General features: G+C 38.6%; 1 protein-coding gene across 1 annotated transcript in view; it reads right to left on the bottom strand.

Moving 5' to 3' along the window:
* Positions 1 to 2,369: 2,369 nt before the first annotated feature.
* The window catches only part of C5 (complement C5), a 135,303-nt gene continuing 111,574 nt past the window's right edge, over positions 2,370 to 26,098 (bottom strand). Inside the window, exons 35-41 of the mRNA XM_069073787.1 lie at positions 20,478 to 20,552; positions 20,254 to 20,359; positions 17,762 to 17,845; positions 12,196 to 12,285; positions 9,232 to 9,315; positions 7,754 to 7,892; positions 2,370 to 5,117 (exon numbers count right to left, since the gene is read on the bottom strand). Of these exons, the coding sequence (XP_068929888.1) occupies positions 4,988 to 5,117; positions 7,754 to 7,892; positions 9,232 to 9,315; positions 12,196 to 12,285; positions 17,762 to 17,845; positions 20,254 to 20,359; positions 20,478 to 20,552 (708 nt within the window). The 3' untranslated portion in view covers positions 2,370 to 4,987. The remainder of the gene's footprint in view (positions 5,118 to 7,753; positions 7,893 to 9,231; positions 9,316 to 12,195; positions 12,286 to 17,761; positions 17,846 to 20,253; positions 20,360 to 20,477; positions 20,553 to 26,098) is intronic.

Below are 26,098 nucleotides of genomic sequence, written 5' to 3'. Positions count from 1 at the left end.
AAAAATAAAATTAAAAAAAAAACCAGCTGACACAATGACCATATCTTAAGCATAGGCAACATCATACACACCATTTGCTACCTCTATCCTGAAACAAGGGAAGTGTTTTTTTATCCTTCTTTTAAATTTTGAAGATGCTTACTTTATGGGGGGGAAATATCAATTGAGATTCAAAATTAATATTACTGTCAAGATTAGAGTTCTGCTATGATAAACCTGTAGCTAACCCAGTTCAGTCATTCATTGATTCATTCATTCTCCTATGCAAGAACTCTGTAATAGTCTGGAGGACATGCCAGGCATGGTCCCTACTTCACATCTATACAGCATTTTACTATTTTCAGAGTATTTTCCTATTATCAGATTTTTGTCCTCTTTTTGTGTCATAATTAGCATAGGTATTGTTTCCCATTCTACAGATGAGAAAACTCATAGTAAAGAAGGTGAATGACTTGTCAAAGATCACAGAGTATGATGGTATAGGCCCTACAACTCAGCTTTCCTAACTCACAGTCTCTGTCAAACTATACTACCTTAGAAAGGTAACTTAAGCAGACACTGTGAAGGGCTTTAGAGCTTGTCAGAAATTGAAGATGCCAAGGTCATCCACTGCATCCCATCTTGATTTTTGTTTTGCCACTGGCCTTCAATGACTCTGGAAGAGAGTGAGGCTGATGACTTATGCATATCTGCCTCCCTTAAATCCGATTCACTTGCAAGTCAAGAAGCCACTTGAAGTCGTTGGTCTACTTTGAAAGGAACGGCAAACAACAACTACTACTTTATAAATACTATTAATATAGATCTAAATATCCACAATAACTTCCTTCAAATAACTCTTCCTTCATTAAGTATGAATCAGTATTTTCTAAGATAAACCAGAGGATCTTAGAAAGTGTTATCAATCTGGTTGATGAAATGCCAGGCAGAACTTTGAAGGGGAAGCGAAATTCTCAGAATTTATGATGCTATTTTGATCGTTTGAATATAATTCTTTGTAATTATGATTTCTATGTATATAGGGGCAACCACACTGGCATACTCTGGATGGCTGCTAGCATAGGTTCTTAGATCTGCTTTACTAGGAAAGAGAGCTGTTTAAGGGGTCAACAATCTGTTTTAATTACATTCAATAGTTGAGGGGAAAAGTCAGCACCCTGAACTTCAGAGAAAATTCAAGCAGAGAAATAAAGACCAACAGACAGGACTCTGCCTGAATCAAGCAATATTGCTACACACTTTATGTACATCCTTGGATTGAGAGAGCCTTTACATCTGAGCAATGTGCAAACTCTGAACATATGGCCACTCAGAATCTTGACCAGGAAATCATAAGATCTTTCTCATAAACAAGTACCCAAAGCAAACTACAAACTCAGAATATATATATACACTTCCCAGAGCTAGAAGGCCACAACCCTCTTGACTCAGTGCCTACTTAGAAATTAGCAAAAGGTGTGAAAGCCTTCCTACAAGTAAGCCTCCCTTAAGCAAGCTTCCCTTAATGGGCTCCATCTAAGGCCTATTAATGGACGGGGAAGATCTTATATCCCATTAACATTACACTATATAGCATAAAATTCTACAGATAAATCATACAACTGTGATCATGACTGTTCAAAATTCTCCACACTGTACTTAGGAAAGTGAAGTAAAATGCAGGTTTCTCGAGGATTGTTGTTTTTCAGTCATGTCTGACTCTTCATGATCCCATTTGGGGTTTTCTTGGCAAAGATATTGCAGTGGTTTGCCATTTCCTTCTCCACCTTATTTTACAGATGAGGAAACTGAGGCAAACAGGGTCACACAGCTAGCATATGAGGCTGGATGTGAACTTAGGAAGAGGAGTCTTCCTGATTTCAGGCCTGGCGCTCTTATCTACTGCTCAATGGAGCTGTCCTTGAGAACAGCTTTCATTTTTTTGCTTGTTTCTCAAGTTCCTAACATTGAGCCAGCCTTGCACACTGTAGGAACACCATAGGTGCTTATTAAAACTCGCTAAATGGATGAATTGAATGAATCTTGTGGAAACTGTGCTACATAATTATCTACATTGGTGACTGATTCTCCAGTTAGAGAGTAAACTCCATATGGTCAGCAGTAATGTCTCTTAAACTTTCCATCTCCCTCTGAAACTAGCAAAATGTCCTATACACAGCAAGTGCTTAATAAATACTTGTTTAGGGACAGCTAGGTGGCACAGTGAATAGAGTACCAGCCCTGGAGTCAGGAGGACCTGAGTTCAAATCCGGCCTCAGACACTTAACACTTACTAGCTGTGTGACCTTGGGCAAGTCACTTAACCCCAATTGCCCTGCCCTTCCGCCTCCAAAAAGCAAAAAACAAAACAAAAATAAATGCCTGTTTAATGAGTGAGTATAGATATTAAAGGTTTTCAAAGTGCTACAATATATGTGATCATATATTTCCAGTTGACCTTGAGGGGACTTCGACTTGTGACTTTTGAATAAGCAGAGAGATGAGAAAAGAAGGATTAGTTGATTCAGGACTCCATGACTCTCCTTCCATGTGGTCTACCAAGAACTTTGGGAAATGTATTGTTATACATATTCTAGCTCTTCAGGCCTCTATGATTTTTGGTCCTCTTGGTTTTTCCTGGGTTTTAGGCAAAGGGAAAATATTATCTTAAGAAATCCAGCTGTGGGGAGAGTTCTTTCCCACACTTAGCATCCAATGGTGACTTGCATGTCATGAATGTTCATAAATTAGGTATTTGCAACTTGAGCAGTACTTGCCCCCCCCCAACCCTTACATTTTATTTTTTAGATTTTAATTTATTTTTCTTTAACATTCTTTTCTTTTTAAATTTTGAGTTTCAAATTTTCTCCCTCCTTCCCACCTTCTCCCTTATCCATTAAGAAGGTAAATAATATGATATCAATTGTCCATGTGAAATCATGCAAAACCTATTTTCATATTAGTCGTATTTCAAAAGAAGCAAAAAGAAAAAGTCAGAAAATTATACTTCAATTTTCACTCAGAACCCATCAGTTCTCTTTCTGGAGGTGGACAGCAATTTTTCTTCATGAGTCATTTGGAATTGTCGCAGATCATCGTATTGATCAGAGTAGCCAAATCTTTTACAATTGATCATCATTACAACACTGCAGTTATGGTGAACAATGATCTCCTGGTTCTTCCCACTTTGTATCAGTTCATATATATCTTGCCATGTTTGTTTGTTTGTTTTTCCTGAAACTACCTCCTTCATCATTTCTTATAGCGCAATAGTACTCCATCACAGTCGTATGTTACAATTTATTCAGCCATCCCCCAATTGATGATAAGCATCCCCTTGATTTCCAATTCTTTGCCACCACAAAAAGAGCTGCTATAAATATTTTTGTCCATAGAGATCCTTTTTCTTTTCTTTGGTCTCTCTGGGATATAGACCTACTAGTGGTATTGCTGAATCAAAGGGAATACACAATTTTATAGGAGTAATAGGATTTAGAGATGGAAAGAAGTTTAGAAACTATACTAGTTAAAACTCCCTCCTACTCCTTATTCCCCTTTTACAATGGAGGAAATGTCTTTTTCTATGTTATTGGTTTTTTTTTTAAGCAATTTGGGTTAAGTAACTTGCTCAAGGTTACACAGCCAGTTATTTCTGGGTGTGGTGGTAAGTATCTGAGCCTGGATTCGATCCCAGGTCATCCCGACTCTAGGGCTGGTGCTCTTACTCACTGTGCCACCTGGCCGCCCCTGTGTTATTGTTAATAAGCAATAGACTCAGGATTCAAATCCAGATCCCCTCATTCCAATTGTGATATTCTTTCCAAATTATCACTGTATTTTTCCTATATTATGGCATTTGAGATCTGGAAGGGAAATGACAAGGAAATACAAGACCCTTTTTTTGATAGAAGGGGAAACTGAAGCCAGACTGGGAAAGTGTCTTACCCAAGGTCACATAGAAAGAGGAATTTACTATATCGGTAGCTCCCTGAGATGGAAGGGCCCTTAGACTTTCAGGAAGTAGTTAATTTCCATTTGTAAAAACGTAGGCTATTCTTAACTTTAACAAAGCAGGCTTAAGGGAATGAACTCTTTGTGACTTTGGGACAGGTGATTTCCACATTTCCTGGTGACATGTGAGCTGACCTGGAGCTGTTTAGACTGTACATCCAAAAACACCAATGATACCCAGCATTTAGCTTTCTAGAAACTTTGTTCCTCTTCCAAAGCAATGCCTTTGTTCTTGCTTTGTTCTGCCAAGGTCTATATCGATGGTGCTGAGCTTGCGTAAAATAACACATTTTTTTTCAAGCACAGTTTAAATGCCAAGAACAGTTTTTAATGATCACTTTTCTCTTTCCCTGTACTTTCCTCTAAGGAGTGGGCATGTTTGGGTAAGATACTACATTTCAATGGATCTGTTATTTTGGCCCAATGAAGCATTCCTGAGCAGTTTATTTTAGGAGGGGTTCCAATTCGCTGCTTCTGGTTTCCAATGACTTGGGTGTATTTTTCTACATTGTCCCCCAAGGCCATGTTATTGTAGAAAGTTACAGCTCTTAAAATCATTATCTTATCAAAGCAAGTACCACAGAATAGAAGTGAAGGGGGCTTTCCAAGCTGGTCCAGGTCTGAATGCTAAAGAGCTCAGGGAAAATTACTAAAAAAAAAAAAAAAATGAAACTATACAGTTTTAAGGAAGCCTGGAAAATAACAAATCCAAGCAGGAAAGGTCTCAGCTCTGGATGGGAAGTGTTGGTCTCTGGCCTGCCTGGGTTTATCTCTACACACAGAAACCAATGGTTGTGTGAAAAATACACTGCCTCCCTTTGCTCTCTCCTCTATCCTAAGGCTCTAATGACAGCCCTGGGGTTCAGGTCAATTAGAGAGAAAATAAAGAGCATCCTTTAGGTTCAGCTACAAATTTTAGGTTCTCCTTTCTGCATGGGTGAATTTTCTTGCAGCACCTAATGTTGATATCAAACAGAGCTGGATTTGTTCAAGTGTTTTAACAACCATATAAAAAGATGTCTTCAGAAAACTCTTCTAAATTAGCTATAAAATCTTTACATGATGGACAAGTTTCATCTGAAGGCCAATATTCAATCCAAGTCAGGGAGTCCAAAGGATACACGTATCTGCCAAGAGAAATGAAGACATGCTTGTCAACTATGACCATGAACAGAGAATATCAGAATAGCTAGGTTCCTTTCAGTGTTACTTTAAAAAAGCAAAACAAACAAAAATATACAAACATCTGAGAAAACAATGCCATAACTTGGCATGCAAGAAACAACCAACTTCTGTGATAAAATACCAGGTTAACAATTCCTAAAATTCCATGACCTACTCTTTCTCTTCATTTCAGGTAGACATAGGTATGGTCACACATTTGCTCTCACTGTAACCCAGAAAGTTTCCATTTCCCTAATTAAAAACTCTTGATGTTCCCTTATCTGACCATAACCTCCTAACATTGCATCTCTTCCTATGTCTCCTACCTTTTAAACTCATTCTCTACCGTCATTACAGAGTCCATGTCCTCTATCCCTCAGTACTTTCTCAGGCCATTACCCATACTCTGACTTCACCTCCCTCCCTCTCCTGTTTTGATTCAATTCAACTCAACATTTCCCCTGCAGTCTCAAATCCTTTGCCTCTTTGTCCTATTGACATTTATCCCCTGTTAAACCTCAGCTTTGGATCACTCCCACCATCTGACTCCTCTGTTCCTTCTCACATGCCATTGAAGAGAGCTGGAGGAAGTCACACTACTGTGCTGGCTGGGCATCCATCTTCAAATGCAACAAGGCAATCCATTTATTCTTCCCTAATTGAATCCCGATTCCACTTCTGACATAAGTTTTTCCAAACCTTTTCTTCTCAAAACTCCCATATTTCTATGTTTCTCCTCAGCTGAAGCCCTTGTCTCCTATTTTCAGTACTGAGAAAATCGAGACCATTTGGTGTGAGCTCATTCTTCTCTCATTCACTTCATCTCAGAACACCTCGACATCACTTTCCAGTCTCTTCCCCTCTTTTCCCCAGTCTCTGACAATTAGGTGACCCTTTTCTTTGTCTAGGCTAATCTATTCACATGTGCTTTGATCAAGTACCTTTGATCTCATCTTCTGTGTTCTCTAGTAGATTTCAACTTCAAGCATGGCCCTGCTCCAATCTTCAACTTCTCCCTATCTACTGGTCCCTTGGCCACTGACTTCAAATATCAATTCTCCCTCATCCTTAAAAGACAACCACAAGACCCTGTCATAAGACCCAGTTCTCCCATCAAGCTTTCTATCATCCTATAGCTCTCCTTACTTTCACAGCCAAACTATTGCTACTATCTATACTCTTTGCCTTTGCTTTTACTCACACACTCAGCTCTTTCCAATCTGCCTTCTGATCTCATCACTTAAATAAAACTGCTTTCGTCAAAGTTGCCAATGATCTCTCTCTCTCTCTCTTTTTTTTAACCAATCAGGGTTAAGTAACTTGCTCAAGGTTACAGGGCCAGTTATTTCTGGGTGGGTGCTAAGTGTCTGAGCCCGGATTCCATCTCCAGGTCGTTCTGACACTGGAGCCGTGCTCTTACTGGCTGTGCTACCTGGCCGCCCCTACCAATGATCTCTTAATGTTCAAATCTAAAGTCTTATCTTCTCAACCTCTGTGCTGCACTTGTCACTATTCTCTACATTTTCCTCCAGAATAATTTTTCTTCTCTGAGCTTTTGTTTTACTGTTCTCTCCTGGTTCTCCTCATACCTGTCTAACTGCTTCTTTTCAGTCTCCTCTGCTGGATTATTATCCATATCATGTCCTCTAATGTTGGATGTTCCCCAAATTTCTGCCCTGGACCCTCTTCTCTTCTCACTCTAGATTCTACTCCCTTACAGACTCCATCAGCTTGTTTGTTTTTAATTAACATCTCCCATGTCTGAATATCTAACCCCATTCTCTCCCCTGAATTCCAGTCCCTTATTAACAATTGTCCTTTGCTTTTGAAGAGGAACAGTGACATAGTGGGTGATGTCTTAACTTGGATATGATTGGACATAAGTGAGGCGATGTTGAACAGTCATCAGCCATACTCTCTTTTCTTGAGTCATTGAGTCCAGTGGCAAGACAAAAGTCAAGATACCTGGTGATACTCTGGGATGCCATAGATGGCCTTGGCATCTTCAATATCTGACCAACCTTGAAGTGCTTCAGAGTGCCTGCTTCAAGCACCTTCATGGCTGGTGGAACAAATTGTTCTCATTCACCTGTCCACCAGAGAAGTCTTCACGTGCTTGGGGTAGACATCCCCCTAAGTCACTGACAGGCTGGAGGCCTGCCAGTTACCCTCAATCTGGTTTAGCCCATCTGCTGAGATGGTTTTACTGGGCTTTGGTCACTATGCATGCTACAGCTTCTTAGAGCCACAGGTGAGAGTTGGGTGAATTAGGTGGAGAACAAAGGGAGATAAGCAGTTGTGAACTGGGCTTAACAAGCCCTTACATCAGAAGTGTTGGCTGTCCCTGAATAACCTATACACCTCTTTTCCAAAGTTATAAAAAAATGAATTTTCCACTTATGGCAATTCTTGTGTTGTTAATACTAACAAGGGTAAATTGTATTTATATCAGAATTGACCTCACAAAAGCAATTAACACTAAGGTTTCAGGGATTTCCTGCTGTTCAGAATGGAGATGGCCCTCCTGCAAGTTCAGTTATCTTTGGAGGGGAGCTCCCCCTCTCCAAGCATTAGTGACTTCCAAGCACTAGTGACTTACTTGAAACTGTCAATGTATCTTATCTGAAGTGCTTCCTTTCCCATGATCAGATACTGACTCCCCTGTTCAATGTCAGTACTGGTGCAAGTGTTCTTCTTAATGAAAACGACTTCGGCATCTTTCTGAGCAACAGCTTTTCCTAGAATACAAAGTAGTAAAGTGAATGTCCTGACATCCTGAGGTTGCAAGAGTCCCACCCCTTCATTCTCTTCTGTTCCCCTGTCCCCATTTATATCATGCTCTCCGAAGCCAATATGAGCTGAAATAGGGAGTATAATAGCACCTGGATTAAAATCTTGCCCTTGCTATTTAGTACCTGTGTGACCTTGACCAAGTCATGTGATGATGGTATTAATAATAATAGCTAACACTGATATAGCACCTTATAATTTATAAAACAGTTTACACACAATATCTTAGTTGATCCTCACAACAATCCTGGGAGATAGGTGCTATTTTTGTCCCCATTTTATATATAAGGAAACTGAGGCTGAGAGAGGTTAAATGATTTTCCCAGGGTCACACAGCTAATAAGTGAGGCAAGATTTGAACTCAGTGTCCCTAGCTCTGCCACTTAATCCCTCTCAGCTTCAGTTTCCTTATCTATGAAATGATGGAATTGGGTAGCCTCTAAAGTAGTCCTCCCATCTCTAAATCAATAAGCCCTCTGGAAACCTTTGAGTTGGCCCTTTAAGAACCAACCCAAATCCTACCCCCTTCATAAATCCTTCCTTGATTTCTCGGGGGTAAGAGGTGTTCTCTTCTTCAGCACTCTCTTTCCTATGACGCTGACACATTCTTCTCTTTTAAAATGCTTTGGTCTTTGTCTTATCTCCCCCACTAGTCTATAAATTCCTTGAGGGCAGGGAGGCCTCAAGATACAGTGCAAAGTGCACTGGAGTCTAAATTTGAATGTCAGCTCCGCTGTTATCACCCATGTGATTTTGGTCCAGTTATTTCCCTTTTACAGACCTCAGGATCCTCATCTATGAAATGGGAGAAATGATGCCCACTTTGGACCAACTGATCTGGAAAGCGCCTTCTGGCTTAAATCTGTGAGCCTATTGCCTTTTTTATTTTTCTTTACAAATCTCCCAACGCCTTGTGCCGAGAAGTAGAATGATAACTAGGGGTTCTGGCACATGGAGCAAGCATTCCAAGATGCACCTGGGCATACCACCACCATAGGGGTGGGAACAGAGGGAGACCCCAGGTCTCCTGCTGGGAAAGTTGCTGCTGGGGAGATGGAGCAGCGCAGGGTGAAGGAGGCAGGGGGGAAGGCTTATTATCTGTAGCTTGCATATTTATCTAACTCTTGAGCCAGGTGCTAAGCTCAGTTGTATCTACCAGCTAAAGGAGTACGAGGGTCAATACTCTGTAAATTTTGGGGAAAGCTCTGGTTGTAAAACCATAGTTATGGCAGAGAAGTGTAGCAAGTATTTGGCAAACATTGGTTATATGAATGAATATGTTCTCACCAGTCTTAAAGACATCCAGAAGGGTCGCAGTGTACTTAACAAAACTATTTTCTTCAGTGACAGAAGAAATCTTGACTTTATAAGCTAAAAAAGAAAACAAACAGTCATGACATTTCCTCTGATACAGCAACAATATATCATTATACAAGTTTGGTAAGCTTTATTTTTTTTTAATCCTGAGATATCTTAATTGCCTATAGGCTAGGATAATAATAAAACTGGTAATACTTTGCTTTGGAGTGGAGGTGGGGAGTTAAATTGATTTATTTTAGCTACACATAGTGGCATCTTGTGGTTCAGTGGCATCCAACTCTTCATGACCTCATTTGGAGTTCTCTTGGCAAAAATACTGGAGTGGTTTGCCATTTCCTTGTGTAGCTAGTTTTACAGATGAGGAAACTGAAGCAAACAGGGTTGAGTTATTTGCCCAGGGTAAGACAGCTAGTAAGTGTCTGAAGTTGGATTTGAACTCAGGTCTTCCTGATTCTAGGCCCCACACTCTATCCACTGTGACACCTAGCTGCCAGTTCCTGCTACTGGGGAAACTGAGGCTAGTGGCTTGCTTAAGCTCGGGAGTTCTGAGCTGCATTAGGACCAAAGCTGATCAAGTATCTGACTAAGTTCAGTACCAAGATGGTGAGCCCTTAGGAGGAGGGGGCACCAGGATGCCTAAGAAAAAAGGAACTAGGCCAGATCAGAAATAGAACAGGTTAAAGTTTCCATGTGGGTCATGAGGGATCTATCATTTTGGGTGAGATATGGAAACTTATACACACACACACACACCTCTTAGAATAAGGGTCTCATTAATTTCAAGTACCTTTTCCCTACATTTTCTAGGATCAGAAATGTAAAGACACATCCAAAAAGACTTCATCTAAAGGACATGCAATGACTATACATCATAATCTATATCAAATGGCTTGTCTTCTCAAGTAGATAGGAGGCAAAGGAGGTAGGGACAGAATTTGGAACTCAAAATTATTTTCAAAAATATGTTAAAAATTTTTGTTTACATGTAATCGAGAAAAAATATGAATTTTTTAAAAATTAAAAAAAAGGATATGCAAACCCATTGCTGGGAAGGCCTGAGTTTTCTTCTCTATTACACTAGGTTGGTGTCTTCTAGTTCTAACATTCCATGATCTGAGGTACTTCCTGGTTCTATACTTTTATATGTCCAACAAATCTATGGAGCTTCTGGATTTTAGGTCATTTTTTTTTTTATTTTTGGAGGGCAATTGGGGTTAAGTGATTTGCCCAAGGTCACATGGCTAGTTTTTGTGTTAATTGTCTGAGGCCGAATTTGAACTCAGGTCCTCATGACTCCAGGGTTGGTGCTCTATTCACTGCCACCTAGCCACCCCGGGGCCATTTCTTTTTATGGTGAGCATGGGAAGGGTGAGAATTCAGAGAGTAGGGAACAGGAAATGTTTCCATTGCTAGTGAGGGGAAAGGGAACAATTAAAATGTTTCTATTGTGAATCTGCTTTTTCTAGAAAAAATTAACCAAGTCAAATAAATCCACATTGGATTTTCTTTCTTTGAGAAGAGCAACTGTCACAATAAAACAATTGTTTTTTTTCCCCCCCAAGTTTCAACTTCTTTAAAAGTCTGCAAAGGATCTTTGCTAAGTACAACATTTGAGTCAGTGTAGTAGTGTCAAAGAAAGACCACTGAGAGCAAGTTCTAGTCATAGTTCTGCTCCTAACTACTGGTGTGTTCTTGAGTAAAACTCTTTCATTCTCCAGGACTCTTTTCTCACTGCAAAACAAGGGGTTTGGATTAGCTGGACACTAAGAGTCTTTAAAAGCTCATATAGGGGAGGCTAGGCGGCACAGTGAGTAAGAGTACCCGCCCCACGGGATCAGTTCCGGCCTCAAATACTTAATACCCACACAAAAAAACTGGTCGTCTAACCTTGGGCAAGTTACTTAACCCCAATTGCTTTACAAAAAAAAAAAAAAGCTCATATATTTTGTGGCTCAACATTTTATGTTCTAAAGAATCTTCATGCTCTTACATTCTAGGACAACCCCTTTCCTACTGGGGCAAGAAGAACAAATAAAAGCAACTATAAACCACCCATGTTGTGTATCAGTGCAAAAATCCTGTCTGAATGCCATTCTTCCATTAAAATGCACATTAAAATACACCAGACCTTCGGGGCAGGAGAGAGGAATGAAACAAAGCAGTTTTTTTTTTTAATAAATGTGCATGAGATTTATTTACTGAATTTTTTTTTTTGCTTTTTATGTTTGAAGTGTTTTTTTTTTTTTAATTGAAATTCCCGAGTTGCCTTTGTCCCTTCTGAATCAGTGGGCAGCACACATTCCCCAACCATTATTTCTCTGTGGTTTCTGAAAAACTCTCTTGGAATATATTTTCATCTTTGCAATCCAAAGGAATTCAGTGGGGTAAAGCATCTCAGTTGTGCATGCACATCAGTCTTATTACTACTAATGAAAATCACATTTCTGCACTGAAGGACACACAATTGGGAAATGATGGCCTTTCCTTCCAAAAGAACACATTGGATAGAATCTCTGTACTTAATTTTGGGTCCTTCTAAATGTCCTTTGAAATTTTGTATTCTGAAGCTTCATTTTCACAGGAGAGGAGGTAGATTGGGCAAAATGCCATAGTGGAAAGGACAGTGGGCTTTTAGTCAGAATGCCTGGGTTTGAATTCTAGATCTTACTAGCTTCGGTATCTTAGAGACACTAAGCTAACTCAGCACTCTGAGTTTTCAGTTTCTTCATCTGTTAAATGGGACCATACTACATTTTCATTGTCTGACTTACAGGGTTGTTGCAAGGAAAGCATGACAGAAATGTATGTCATTAAAACTACATTATGGGTTTGATATTACTTGCACTACCTACTTAATAGAGCAGTTATGAGGTTAAAATGAGATAATGTATACAAAGTGCTATAGAAATGTGAATTATTGCTCAGACTTACCATATGCAATGTCTTCTTGGCAAGCTGTTTCCTTTCTGGCATCTGCAGAGATTGTTAAGTCTAACCTTTTCTTCATTTGCCCGCAATCTGCTGTTGGTGTGGTTTTTTGGTTGTTGTTAGTTTTTTTTTTCAAGAAATATATAGAGTCAGTATGAGGCAATAACAGCACAAGCTCTTTGCAAGAGAACAGGGTTTCCCATGGGCTCATGTTCAAGCCAATATAATTTTGGAATCCCTCAATTCCTGAACTCCCACCCCAATATAGTAGGCCATTTCTGAAGGAGCAAGTAGTGATATTGTTAGCAGAAGTGGCCGTTGCATGGGTCTGGCCCAGTGCCTTACACACAGTAGGCGCTTCATAAGCTTTTGTTGTGTGGGCCTAGAAGGCAGATGACTTTCATGGTGGCCTATTGCTCCACTGCATTGGAGTCCACATGTTCAACCTAGGATCAAAGGCCCTCCCCAAGATGACTTTATCTTCTCTTTTCTAGCTTTATTTCACACTATTTCCAATCTTTATGTTCTAATCAAACTGGACCAACTGCTAACTCCAAACACACAACATACTCTCCTGTCCCTATACCTTTACTCATAGTGCTCCTAGACCAGGAATGCCTATCCCCTTCCCTAGATGTTGCAATCTTACATATTCATCAAGGTCCAGCTCAAATCATACTCCTCCGTGAAACTTCACTCTATCTCCCAAACTAGAACTGACCTCTCCCCACTTCAATACACACCACTTTATGCCCCTCATATATTTGTAATATTCTACTTTGTATAATAGTTATTTGGGCATAGATTTAGCTCCCCTACTGAACTAATAATTCCTTGAGGGCGAAGTGACTTTGTCTTCTTTTTGTATCTTTCCTGGGGCCTAACAAAGACCTTGCATAACTGTAGGGACTGAAGAGGTTTTGAACGAATTACTTTGTTGATAATTTGGTTAAAAGTCCTATCTTTCAAAGAACTAAATTTTTTAATATAAAAAGAAGGAAACATTCTAACAATCAATCAACAGATTTAATTAAGGACTTACTATGTGCCAGACTTATGTTAAACCCTGAGAATACAAAGAAATGAGAAAACAGTTCCTGCCTTCAAGGCCTATAAGATAGACAACATGCAAATAACTAGACATGTTGAAAATATATACAGTGGGAATGAACAATAATCATGGAGGGAAGGCATGAGCAGATGAGGAAATGAAAAAAGTCTCCTGTAGAAAGTGAAATTTGGGGCAGCTAGGTGGCACAGTGAATAGAGCACTGGCCCTGGAGTCAGGAGGACTGAGTTCAAATCTGGCCTCAGACATTTAACACAAAAACTAGCTGTGTGACCTTGGGCAAATCACTTAACCCCAATTGCCCTCCAAAAAGCAAAAAAAAAAAAAAAAAGAATGAAAGTGAGATTTGAACAGAGTCTTGAAGAAAGCCAGGGAAGCCAGGAGGCAGAGATAAAGAGGGAAAGCATTCCAGGCATGTAAAAGCAATGAAGACCAGAGATGGAGTGCTATGTAGCTGGATCACAGAGTATGTAGAAGAGAGTAAGTGATATTCTGGAAGAAAAAAATATTTCAGCTCTTTACCAGTGTCCTTGCCCTTGGTGAATACTTGGTTAAATTGTACACTAATAGTGTCTGAATAGCTGGATAGGATCACAATCATTAAGAAAGTTAGATTGATCACGAGTCTTGTCACCATCAGCTATTAATCAAGAAATGTTTATTAAGCATCTCCTTTGTGGATCACTGTGCAATGTGTGGTTCAGGCTGCATAAGCTAGTGGAGAAGCAGAAGAACTGAGTTCTAATGTCACTGTGTGATCTTGAGAAAGGCACATCCCTTCTTCGACTTTGTATCATCATTTGTAAAATAAAAGAGGCAGATTAGATCACCTCAAAAACTCCTTCCAATTCCAAAGTTATTTGTTAAGTTTCTTCCTAGCACTTACATTCTATACATTTGCATCAACCATCACACCACTGACCTTGGGCTGTGTAGAGATGCTAAAAAATTTAATACATACTTGTTGACTGGCTTATATACCTGCTGAAGAGTGAAAAATTGATGCCGCACAACTCCTCTGACAGGATTTTCCTGGAACTGATGGAAGTGTCTGCTTGTTTTAGGTGTTTTAGAGAGGGGAGTCTGACAATTTCCAATAGCAAAATGGGCCACATTCAGCTAAGGAAATGTCTCTTTTTCTGGATTGTAAACTGGAGTTTAAAATTATTTGCATGAGACTCTCTTCATTGGTGGAGGATGATTATTTAATGTTCCATGACTGTGTAAGGGGAAGAGTTGTTGCAAGTTTGGGAGGGGGGAGATTCTAGTTCTTCTGGCCTCTGACTCTGAGAGAAGATACTTAAGGTTCTAGGTTCTTTTCAGGGATCTGGCACCTCTACATGTTGGCTTCTTCCAGAGTCCCTTTCCCTCCTGGGACTTCTCCCTGAAGAGGGCCTAGAACCATATGTGTCCTTTATTTAATGTTAAAAGAAATAGGACCTCTCCTCTACCAAGCTCTCAACAGCTCTGCCTCTCATACAGGAATGAAGCACTGAGTAATCATTTTCCATTGAAGAGGGTTATTATGTTTGAGCCCCAGGTTATATGGAGAATTACTGATAGAAGCTTCAACAAGCATGACCCCAAATCACTACAGTCCTAGTTCAAATATGGCCTCAGACACTGCCCTTGGCAAATCACTTAACTTCTGTTTGCTTCAGTTTTCTTAACTGTAAAATGGGGATAGTAATAGAATATATCCATAAGGTTTTTTTTTTTTTTTCTAAGCAACCGGGGCTAAGTAACCCGCTCAAGGCTACACGGCCAGTCATTATCTCCGGGCGTGGTGCTGAGTATCTGAGCCTGGATCTTGATCCAGGTCATCCCGAGCGCTCCTACTCACTGAGCCACCTGGCCGCCCCTAAGCAATTGGGGTTAAGTAACTTGCTCAAGGTTACACGGCCAGGTGTTTCTGGGTGGGTGCTAAGTGTCTGAGCCCGGGATTCGATCTCCAGGTCTTCTCAACACTGGAGCTGGTGCTCTTACTCGCTGTGCTACCTGGCCGCCCCTCATAAGGTTGTTTTAAGGATCAAATGAGATACTATTTGCCAAAAGTGCTTAGAATATAGAAAATTTGACTTTCAGATATAAGATTCAAGAGAAGCATGCAAAGGCAAACAGGAAAGAAAAATCATAAGGGACTTATTAAAGTTGAACTGTTTACATTCCTACATGGAAAGATGATATTTGTAACTCATGAAACCTTTCTCAGTATTAGGGTAGTTGGAGGCAATATATATGTGTGTATATATATATATATGTATGTATACATACATATATATGTATAAATACATATGTAAGTGTGTGTACATGTATACATAGAGGGCACAGGATCAGTTGAATAGGAAGGGATGAAATCTAAAAAATAAAATTAAGGGGTGAGAGAGGAATGTACTGGGAGAAAGATAAAGGGAGAGGTAGGATGGAATTTATCTCACATAAAAGAAGAAAGAAAAAGCCTTTACAGTATAGGGGAAGAGGGGGGAGGTAGGAGGGAATGAGTGAACCTTACTCTCATCAGATTTGACTGAAGTAGGAAATATCACTCATACTCAATTGGGTATGGAAATCTATCTTACCCTATAGGAATGTAGGAGGAAAGGGGATGGGGGGGGGGGGGAGGAAGAATTATACAAAAGAGGGCAAATAGGGGAAGGGATAATCAGAAGCAAACACTTTTGAAGTGGGACAGGGTCAAAGGAGAGAATAGAATAAATGGGGGTAGGATAGGATGGATAGAAGTCTAGTTAGCCTTTCACAATATGACTATTATGAAAGTGTTTTGTATGACTACACATGTATAACCTACATCAAATTGCTGGTCTTCTCAATGAAGGTGGGTGGGGAGGGAGGAAGGGAGAGAATTTGGAACTCAAAGTTTCAAAAATGAACATTGAAAATTGTTTTTACATTCCAACTGGGAAATAAGAAATACAGACAATGGTGTATAGAAATCTATCTTGCCCTACAGGAAAATAGAAGTGAAGGGCATAAAAGAAAGGGGGGTGGTGATAGAAGGGAGGGCAGATTGGGGGAAAGAGTAATCAAAATATACTGTCTTGGGGTGGGGGGAGGGGAGAGATGGGGAGAAAATTTGAACTCAAAATCTTGTGGAAGTGAATGTTGAAAACTAAAAATAAATTAATTTTTAAAAGAAAAAAGTGCTTAGAATAATCAGATTTTAATCTCATATTGTAAGTTATGTTGCCCTGCACCTCAGATACTCTTTACTGTTATTTTTTGAATTCTGTCCAGGGCCTCAAATTGTGTTTGATGAGGTGATTCTAAAAAGCAAAACTAGGTAGAAAAAAGGTAAAAGGGAGCAATTAAATTATAAAAATGGAGAGTGAAAGGAAGAAGTAATACAGAAGAAATGAGTGGGGGAGGAGGGTTGGTAATGTTGAAACCTTACTCTCATCTGGGTTGAAGAGGAAATGTACATCTGAAAGGGTGTAGAATTCTTCTGAACATGGAAAAAGGTGAGAAAACTGGGGGACAGGGTTGGGGAAGGACTTTTAGAGGGGTACGTAGATTGGGATTTGGGAGATTGGGGGGAGAAGATGGGGGAAGGAGTTTTGGAGGGGTGGGTGGGATGGGAAGTGGGAAAGTGGGGGGAGAAGATAAGGTAACAGGGATAGGGTAAAAAGAGAGGTTGAGAAAGAAAAGCGAGTAAAAATAAAGAGGGAAACTCACAAATAGTAATCATAACTTTGAATGTGAATAGGATACTTAAAGCAGCTCTCTATATGGTGGCAAAGAACCGGAAATTTCAGAGATCCCCATCAATTGGGGAATGGATGAATGAGCTGTGGTGTAGGTTGTGATGAACATATAAGAAATGATGAACACAATGATTTTTAGAAAGACATGGGAAGACTTGCATGAAATGGTGAAGAGCAAAGTGAACAGAACCAAGAGAACACTGTACACAGTAACAGCAATATTGTTTTAAGAACGATTTTGAATAACTAAGTCATTTTGACTATTATAAATACAAAAATTAAAAATAAAGGACATATGAAGAAAGATACTATCTTGTCCACAGGAAGAGCTGATAAAGAGAAGTATATGTAGAATAATTTTACACACACACACACACACACACACACACACACACACATATATATATTTATATATATATATATATGCCTATTTGTGTCTAATGATAGCTATCTCTAGGGCAGGACAGTGAGAAGGGAAGAAAAAAAGGGAAAAAAGAAATTTATATCACAACTTTATTATATATTTAAAAAGAACAGCAAATTTTACATAATAAATTTGCAGTTTCATGTGTGATCATCATTTTTTTATTATGCTATGTGCTTGTTTTATTCCATAAATTAAAAATAAAATAAATTTTAAAACAAATAAATACATATCTGTAGGAAAAAAAGTGCTTAGAATAGTCCTTGGCACATAGTAGGCCCTATATAAATGCTTATTCCCTTCCCTTACTCTTCCTTAATATGCACAAAAATAAGCATGTTAAGTAGAATTTACCTTCCACACAACCACAGGTTGATCCTTCACACACTTTTTCCAGTTTGCTCTGGAGAAGGCTATAAAATGTGGTGCATTGTTTATCTGAAGCAAAGAAAGAATTGAGAAGATAATAAGGAAAGGATTTAAAATATTTACATAGTTACCTATCTGAGTTTCTTCCTATTAAATCATAGAGAAAAGGATAGGGGTACAAAGAGGGCTTTTGTAATTTGAGGGCCCAGAAAATAGTGGGAGTTCCTATCATAACATGGTTTTCCTCAGTGGTATGCTGGTAAATGTTTAAAAACCAGGTATCTAAAAAAAATATGTATTACATACTTTTAAATTTAATCTGTAATGCTAACATTTTTGCCATCATTTTTTGAAGTCAAAACAATCAACAAAACAACAAATCAAGCCCTGATTTGTAGCATTTGCTAATTTTTGAAGTATAAATGCTCGCAATGAAAATTTAACAATTGTCTCTGTGAACCATTACAAGGTAGTTCCAGCATATTCCTAGGCAGTTGTACAAACACAGATGAAAGGCATTTGCCATTTTTATCCCCTGGGACATGTATATTGAAACTTCAGAGGCAGGAAGATTTTGGTTTGAATACTGGTTTCAGCATTAGCTGTATGATGTTGGGCAAGTCACTTAACCTTTTTGAACCTCAAATTCTTCACCTGCAAAATGGGGATAAAAATACTGATACTGTCTTCCCGGATTAGTGTGAAGAAAGTGCTTTGCCAATCTTAAAACACTATGGAAATGTGAACAATTATTCTCACCACTATGAATGGGACAAATGTTAATGTACTAATGAGTTAGCCATTGTCTTCTCAAAGAAAAAGGGCAAAGCTAAGGAAATGGGGGAATATCTCAGAAAGAAGGAGATTATGGCATGAGGCTTGGAAGAAGAGTGGAGCAGTATTTGAGATGAGAATATTTTAGATTAGGAAGCTTAGAACCAACTCATTCTATTGTTCAGTTTACCGTTAAGGATTCTGATTTCTTTTTTTACCATCTTATGAAAAACTTTACAAAGATGTCTTGGGTCTGGAAGGGGTAAGAGGCACTGAAAGTCTACGCAGATTGATATTTAAGGTCACAATGTATAAATGAGAAGACACTACAAGGAGGAGAATGAGATCGGGAGTCAGACTAAACAGGATTGATCAGATATTTAGAATTAAAGGAGGGCAATCAGAAAGTCCCTTTGGCCCCTCAGTTATATGTGACCCAAATCCCCAAGGTTTTTCTAGATTTGGTGGAATCCTATGGTGTTTTTCCCCAGGAAAATAAAAAGTAAGAAACTTGAGTAGGGATGAGGAAGGAGTGGAACAGAGGTGGAAAGTTGGCAGGTTACAGTTGGGATTTGGGCATTCTCCTATGGGCACAAGCCTCAAATGTCTTAGCATGGTGATAGACTTGGAGACAAGACCTCTGAGGTTATTGAATGACAATGTTTTGAGGTTGGAGTAAATGGAATGGGCTAGGAAATGCATCGTTGTTTGTCATGCGGTGAAAGGAAGCATTGTTCTTCCTGTTTTGCCATTAGACCACAGCTATTTCCAAGTCCATCAAGGAGAAGAAGGAGCCTTAGAATAGAGATATGAGAGAACCCTTTCCACTTCTTGACCATTCCTATGCTAGAGAATGCTAAGTATTGAGATGTTTGTTGGAATGTAATGACTTGAGTATGTGAGTGGGGAGAAAGAATTTTAGACACTATGAAAGATTGGGTAGATATCAATAAACATTTCTTGAGGTTGCTAAGAAAGCCTCTCTTGCCCCAAAATACATCCCTTATCAGGTTGGCTCAGTGCCTATAGTTACACTATTAAATATTTATTCCTTTATTTGTTTCGTTCCCCAGAACTTCCCTACAAAAATGCAGATACCTTCTCAGAGTAAAGCATTCCAGCTTTACTAGCTTTTAACACATTAGCAGGGGCTTAGCTTGTTGTATCAATTTCCAACTATAATTGCTAGAGGAATGGTACATAAGGCAAATTAGTATGAGTTGGTAGAAAGTATAGAAATACAGGTGCCAAGTCTAGCATACAGCTTGGAGTGAGAAGGCCTAGGAGGGGCCCAGTAGGGGGGGAATCCTGGTGCAGAAAGGAAAAAGGAAATCCTAATGTGGAGAGAGGGTCTCTGAGTAGGGATAGTGCCCAAAACAAATGTCATCAGCTTCACACTCTTAGTGATGGTTGATTTGAAGAGAATTAGTGTCATATAGTGGACAGAATAAGGGACTAGGAGGAGATAAGGGTATTGATGTTAGCAATTCCCCTGGCTCATCATGAGATCTTAGATAAGTCATGTACTCTCTTTTGTCTTCCATTGCCCTTTCTGTTACATAAGGGTGAGAGATGGCTCTTGAGAATCCGTACTTGATCTCACATTCTCTGTTCTAATGATTTCTTTAGTTTTCATAGTCAATGTTCTGTTACTACCAATGACACCTTTGAGTAAATTTTAAACTTTTAGTAGAAGCGGGTACCTGGTCTGTGGTATTCATATACTGAGAATGTAGCAGGACTACGGAGTCCAACCCAAAAAAGCTCAAAGATCCGGAATCGAGCACAAAGGAACTTATCAGAAGGAATCTGTTTAACAAGTTTAAAAATTTAAGGAAACCACATAGAAAATTTAGCTTCATCAAATATCTTTTTCAGGCTGAATATATTTTAATCACAGCAATAAAAAATAAATGAAGGACTTAACTGAATTCAGCTGCAGAATTACATGCCCATCTTTGATTTGGTAACTTGTTAATAGTCGATCAACCCCATTAGTGAGCTAAGGGAGGAAGGAAAATGACAAATTTAATTTTATCTTGCTTTTACTTCTTCATACAACTATGGTACAGTAATTACAGGACAACAATGTGGTGCAGTGGAGAGAGCACTGGATTTGAAGACAGGAAGACCTTAGTTCAAATACTGCCTTAGACAGTTGTGTAGCCCCGGGCAAGCCATTTACACGAGGACAATAGTAGCATTTTCCTACTTGGGTTGTTGTGAGGAACAAAGAGGACATCTGTAAATATTCATAAACCTTAAAGCACTATAGAATCTACCTTTTAAAGGAAATGGAGAGTTACACATCTTTTCCTTACAGATTTTGAAAAAGTTCCATTACATTTATACATGCAATCATTCCACAGATCTTTACATACTACACATGCAGATTATCCACAAAAACAATTCTAAGATGGAATTCTGCCTTGGTTAGCAAATTTCAACCAGCTTTGTGGAACAGAGCTCTCTATCATCTTTAATTGGTTCCAGGAAAACAAGGTGAAACAATTCTGTGGGACAACCTATTTCCACAGGAACAACATTATAAAAGGGTGATTGGCCAAATGACATCACGGAGGGGGTATTGCAACTTTACAGTGAGGTTTTGGTTATAATATATTAACAATTATTGTGAAATAATGTTGGTCAGGACAATTTTATATGGGGCTACATGCAACTACTGAAATTCTAGGAAACAACAAGCATCTTTAAAAACAATTTAAAAGGTGGAACCAAGATGCTCCAGTGAGAGAAAGCATTAGAATCTAGTTCTCCCTCTATACCTCCTCAATAAAGATTTAAAGAATGACCCACACAAATCATAGACATTTTTATATACTACTAACAAAGCCCAACAGCAAGACATAGAAAGAGAAATTCCATTTAAAGCTACTGTAGACATTATAAAACATTTGTGAGTCTACCTGCCAAAACAAACCCAAGAACTATATGAACACAATTACAAAACACTTTTCAGACAAATAAAGTCAGACCTAAATAATTGGAAAAATATCAGTTTCTCATGCATAGGCCGAGCTAATATAATAAAAATGACAATTCTACCTAAATTAATTTACTTATTCAGTGCCATACCAATCAAACTACCAAAAATTATTTTATAGAGCTAGAAAAAATAATAACAAAATTCATCGGGAAGAACAAAAGGTCCAGAATATCAAGGGAATTAATGAAAAGAAATGCAAGGGAAGGTGGCCTAGACGTCCCAGATCTTAAACTATATTATAAAGAAGTAATCATCAAAACTACTTGATACTGTCTAAGAATTAGAATGATGGATCAGTGGAATAGGTTAGGTATGTAAGACACAACAGACAGTGACTATAGTAATTTATTTTTTTATAAATCCAAAGACTCCGGTTTCTGGGATAAGAATTCACTATTTAACAAAAATTGCTCAGAGAACTGGAAAATAGTATTGCAGAAACTAGGCATAGACCAACATCTTATACCCTATAACAAGATAAAGTCGAAATGGGTATATGATTTAGATATAAAGGCTCATACTATAAGCAAACTAGGAGAGCAAGTAATAGTTTACTTGTCTGATCTACGGAGAAGGGAAGAATTTATGAGCAAACAAGAAATAGAGAACATTATGAAATGCAAAATGGATGATTTTGATTACATTAATTGAAAAGTTTTTGCACAAACAAAGCCAATGCAACCAAAATTAGAAGGGAAGTGGAAATCTGGGAAACAATTCTTACAGCCAGTGTCTCTGGCAAAGGCCTCCTTTCTAAAATGTATAGAGAATTGAGTCAAATTTATAAGAATACAAGTCATTCCCCAACTGATAAGTCATCAAAGGATATGAACAGCTTTCAGAGGAAGAAATTAAAGCTATCTATAGTCATATGAAAAAAATACTCTAAATCACTATTGATTAGAGAAATGCAAATCAAAACAATTCTGAGGTACCATATCATACCTATCAGATTGGCTAACATGGCAAAACAGGAACATGATAAATGTTGGAGAAGATGTGGTAAAATTGGAATACTAATGCATTGTTGGTGGAGTTGTGAACTGATCTAACCATTCTGGAGAACAATTTGGAATTATGACCAAAGGGCTATTAAAAATGGGCATACCTTTTGATCCAGCAATAACACTGCTAGGTCTGTATCACAAAGGGATCATAAAAAAGGGAAAAGGACCCACATGTACAAAAATATTTATAATGGCTCTTTTTGTGGTGACTAAGAATTGGAAGTTGAGGGGATGCCCATCAATTTGGGAATGGCTGAACAAGTTGTGGCATATGAATGTAATGGAATACTACTGTGCTATAAGAAATGGTGAGCAGGCAGCTTTCAGAAAAACCTGGAAAGGCTTATATGAACTGATGCTGAGTGAAGTGAGCAGAACCAGGAGAACATTGTACATAGCAACAGCCACATTGTGTGATGACTAACTTTCATAGATTTGGTGCTTCTTCATAATGCAAGGATCTAAAATAACTCCAAAAGACTCATGATAGAAAATGCTATACACATCCAGAAAAAGAACTGTGAAATCTGAATACAGATTGATACACACTATTTGCTTTCTCTTTTTTGTTTCTTCTTTCTCATGGTTTCTCTTTGATTCTAATTCTTCTTTACAACATGACTAATGTGAAAATATGTTTAATATGAATGTATATGTAGAACCTATATCAGATTGCATGCCATATTGGGGAGGAGGGAGGGGAATAAGGGAAGGGAAAAAATGTAAAACTCAAAAGCTTATGGAAGTGAATGTTGAAAACTAAAAATAAATTTTAAAAAGTTTTTTAGAAAAAGATCTAAAGAATGTACTGGATTGAACTCTGATCAGGAAAGCCAAAAAGTCACAGTGAGTCACTTCTTCCATCCCAGGAAGGCTTAGGGTGATGGATAAAGAGGTGAACTCTGGGAAGGAGGTTTGACCTTAAGTGTGCATGGTATATTCCAGTGGCCAGGGACTGAGAGTTAGCTGAGACAGGACAAGAGGAAGAGATGACTGAGGATCCCTAAGCAAGGATTTAGTTCAGGAAGAGATACCAAATGGTAGCTTTGTGGCCCACCACCCACCAACCAGTAGAGAGGAGTGGTTGGGAGCATTGGCCTTAGCTCTCTTCTGAGCACAGAAATTCTGGGAAGCAAATAGTAGCTATATGACTCTGATCTCTGGAGCAGAGTCCCAGACCAAAGGGGAGCTAGCAGTTCAATAACTCTGAACTTGCAGAGTCTCTTAGCAGACTGATAGTGATTGAGTTAAGTAACAATGCTGAAATTCCCAAACATAAATAAGCGAGTAGACTCAAATATGGGTCAAAAACTTGCAGAATTCATACCAGGAGGGCAGTAAACAGACCTCCCCTCAAAGCCTGCCACTTTGGGAGCACTGAAATTTTTTTTCCTTTCATTTTTTATTTTTTTTCTCTTGTAATTAAATCTTTTATTTATTTATTTTTAGTTTCAACATTCATTTCCATAAGATTTTGAGTTACAAATTTTCTCCCTGTCTTTCCCCTACCCCCACCCCAAGATAGCTAGCCTACTGAATACCCCTTCCTCCAATATGCTCTCTCTTATATCCTCCCCTTTCCCTCCCCCAACTTTTTAGGGCAAGATGGATTTCTATACCCCAGTGCCTATATATCTTATTTGCCAGTTGCATGTAAAAAACTATTTTTTAACATTTGTTTTTAAAATTTGATTTCCAAATTCTTTCCCTTCTTCTCTCCTCACCTACCCCCACTAAGAAGACAAGCAATTCCATATAGATTGTACACGTGTAGTTATGCAAAAAGTTTCCATAGTAGTTATACTGTGAAAGACTAACTGTATTTCCCTCCATCCTATCCCACCCCCCACTTATTCTATTTTCTACTTTGACTCTGTCCCTTTTCAAAAGTGTTTGCTTCTAACTACCCTCTCCCCCAATCTGCCCTCCACTCTATCATCCCCCCTCTCATCCCCTTCCCCCTATTTTCCTATAGTGTAAGATACCCAATTGAGTGTGTATGTTATTCCCTTCTTAAGCCAAATTCAATGAGAGTAAGGTTGACCCATTTCCTTTCAGCTTCCTGCTCTCCCCCTCCATTGTAACAGGTTTCTCTTGCCTCTTTTATATGAGATAATTTACCCTATTTTATCTCTCCCTTTCTCCTTCTCCCATTATATTCCTCTCTCACCTCTTAATTTTATTTTTTAGATATCATCCCTTCCTATTCAACTGATCCTGTGCCCTCTGTCCATGTATACATGTACACACATACACATACTCACACATGTATTTATACACACACCCTCCTATATATACATATATGTATGTATACATATACATACATACATATATATTCCCTTCAACTATCCTCATACTGAGAAAAGTCTCATGAGTTACAATTATTGTTTTTCCATGTAAGAATGTAAATAGCTCAACTTTAATAAGTTCCTTATGATTTCTTTTTCCTGTTTACCTTCTCATGCTTCTTTTCTTCTTATATTTGAAAGTCAAATTTTCTGTTCAGCTCTGGTTTTTTTTTTATCAAGAATACTTGAAAGTCCTCTATTTCGTTGAATGACCATATTTTCCTCTGAAGCATTATACTTAGTTTTGCTGGGTAGGTGATTCTTGGTTTTAATCCTAGCTCCTTTTGTTTTTGAAAGCAATTGGGGTAAAGTAACTTGCTCAAGGTTATGCTACCAGGTGTTTCTGGGTGGGTGCTAAGTGTCTGAGCCTGGATTCAATCTCCAGGTCATCCAACACTGGGGCCGGTGCTCTTACTCACTGTGCTACCTGGCCGCCCCATAATCCTAGCTCCTTTGACCTCCAATATTCCAAGCCCTTCAATCCCTTAAGGTAGAAGCTGCTAGATCTCGTGTTATCCTGATTATGTTTCCACAATACTCAAACTGTTTCTTCCTGACAGCTTGTAATATTTTCTCCCTGACCTGGGAACTCTGGAATTTGGCTATGATATTCCTAGAAGTTTTCTGTTTGGGATCTTTTTCAAGAGGTGATTGGTGAATTCTTTCAATTTCTATTTTGCCCTTTGGTTCTAGAATATCAGGGCAATTTTCCTTGAGAATTCCTTGAAAGATGATTTCTAGGCTCTTTTTTTGATCATGGCTTTCAGGTAGTCCAATAATTTTTAAATTATCTCTCCTGGATCTATTTTCCAGGTCAGTAGTTTTTCCAATGAGACATTTCACATTGTCTTCTATTTTTTTCATTTGTTTGGATTTGTTTTATAGTATCTTCTTCAGCAAGTTTTTGAAATTCCTTTTCCATCTGGACAATTTGACTTTTTAAGGCATTCTTCTCCTCATTGGCTTTTTAGATCTCTTTTGCCATTTGAGTTAGTCTATTTTTAAGGTGTTATTTTCTTCAGTATTTTTTGGGTCTCCTTTAGCAGGCTATTGACTTGCTTTTTATGATTTTCTTGCATCATTCTCATTTCTTTTCCCAATTTTTCCTCCACTTCTCTTACTTGATTTTCAAAATCCTTCTTGAGTTCCTCCATGGCCTGTAACCAATTCATATTTTTCTTGGAAG

The sequence above is a fragment of the Petaurus breviceps genome, unplaced genomic scaffold (genome assembly GCF_028583685.1).
Source record: "Petaurus breviceps papuanus isolate PSGF00001 unplaced genomic scaffold, PetGlider_PUasm1.0 90879, whole genome shotgun sequence".
NCBI classification, from domain to species: domain Eukaryota; kingdom Metazoa; phylum Chordata; class Mammalia; order Diprotodontia; family Petauridae; genus Petaurus; species Petaurus breviceps.
Note: the sequence above shows the minus strand (reverse complement) of the source record. Positions and strands in the feature narration are given on the sequence as shown.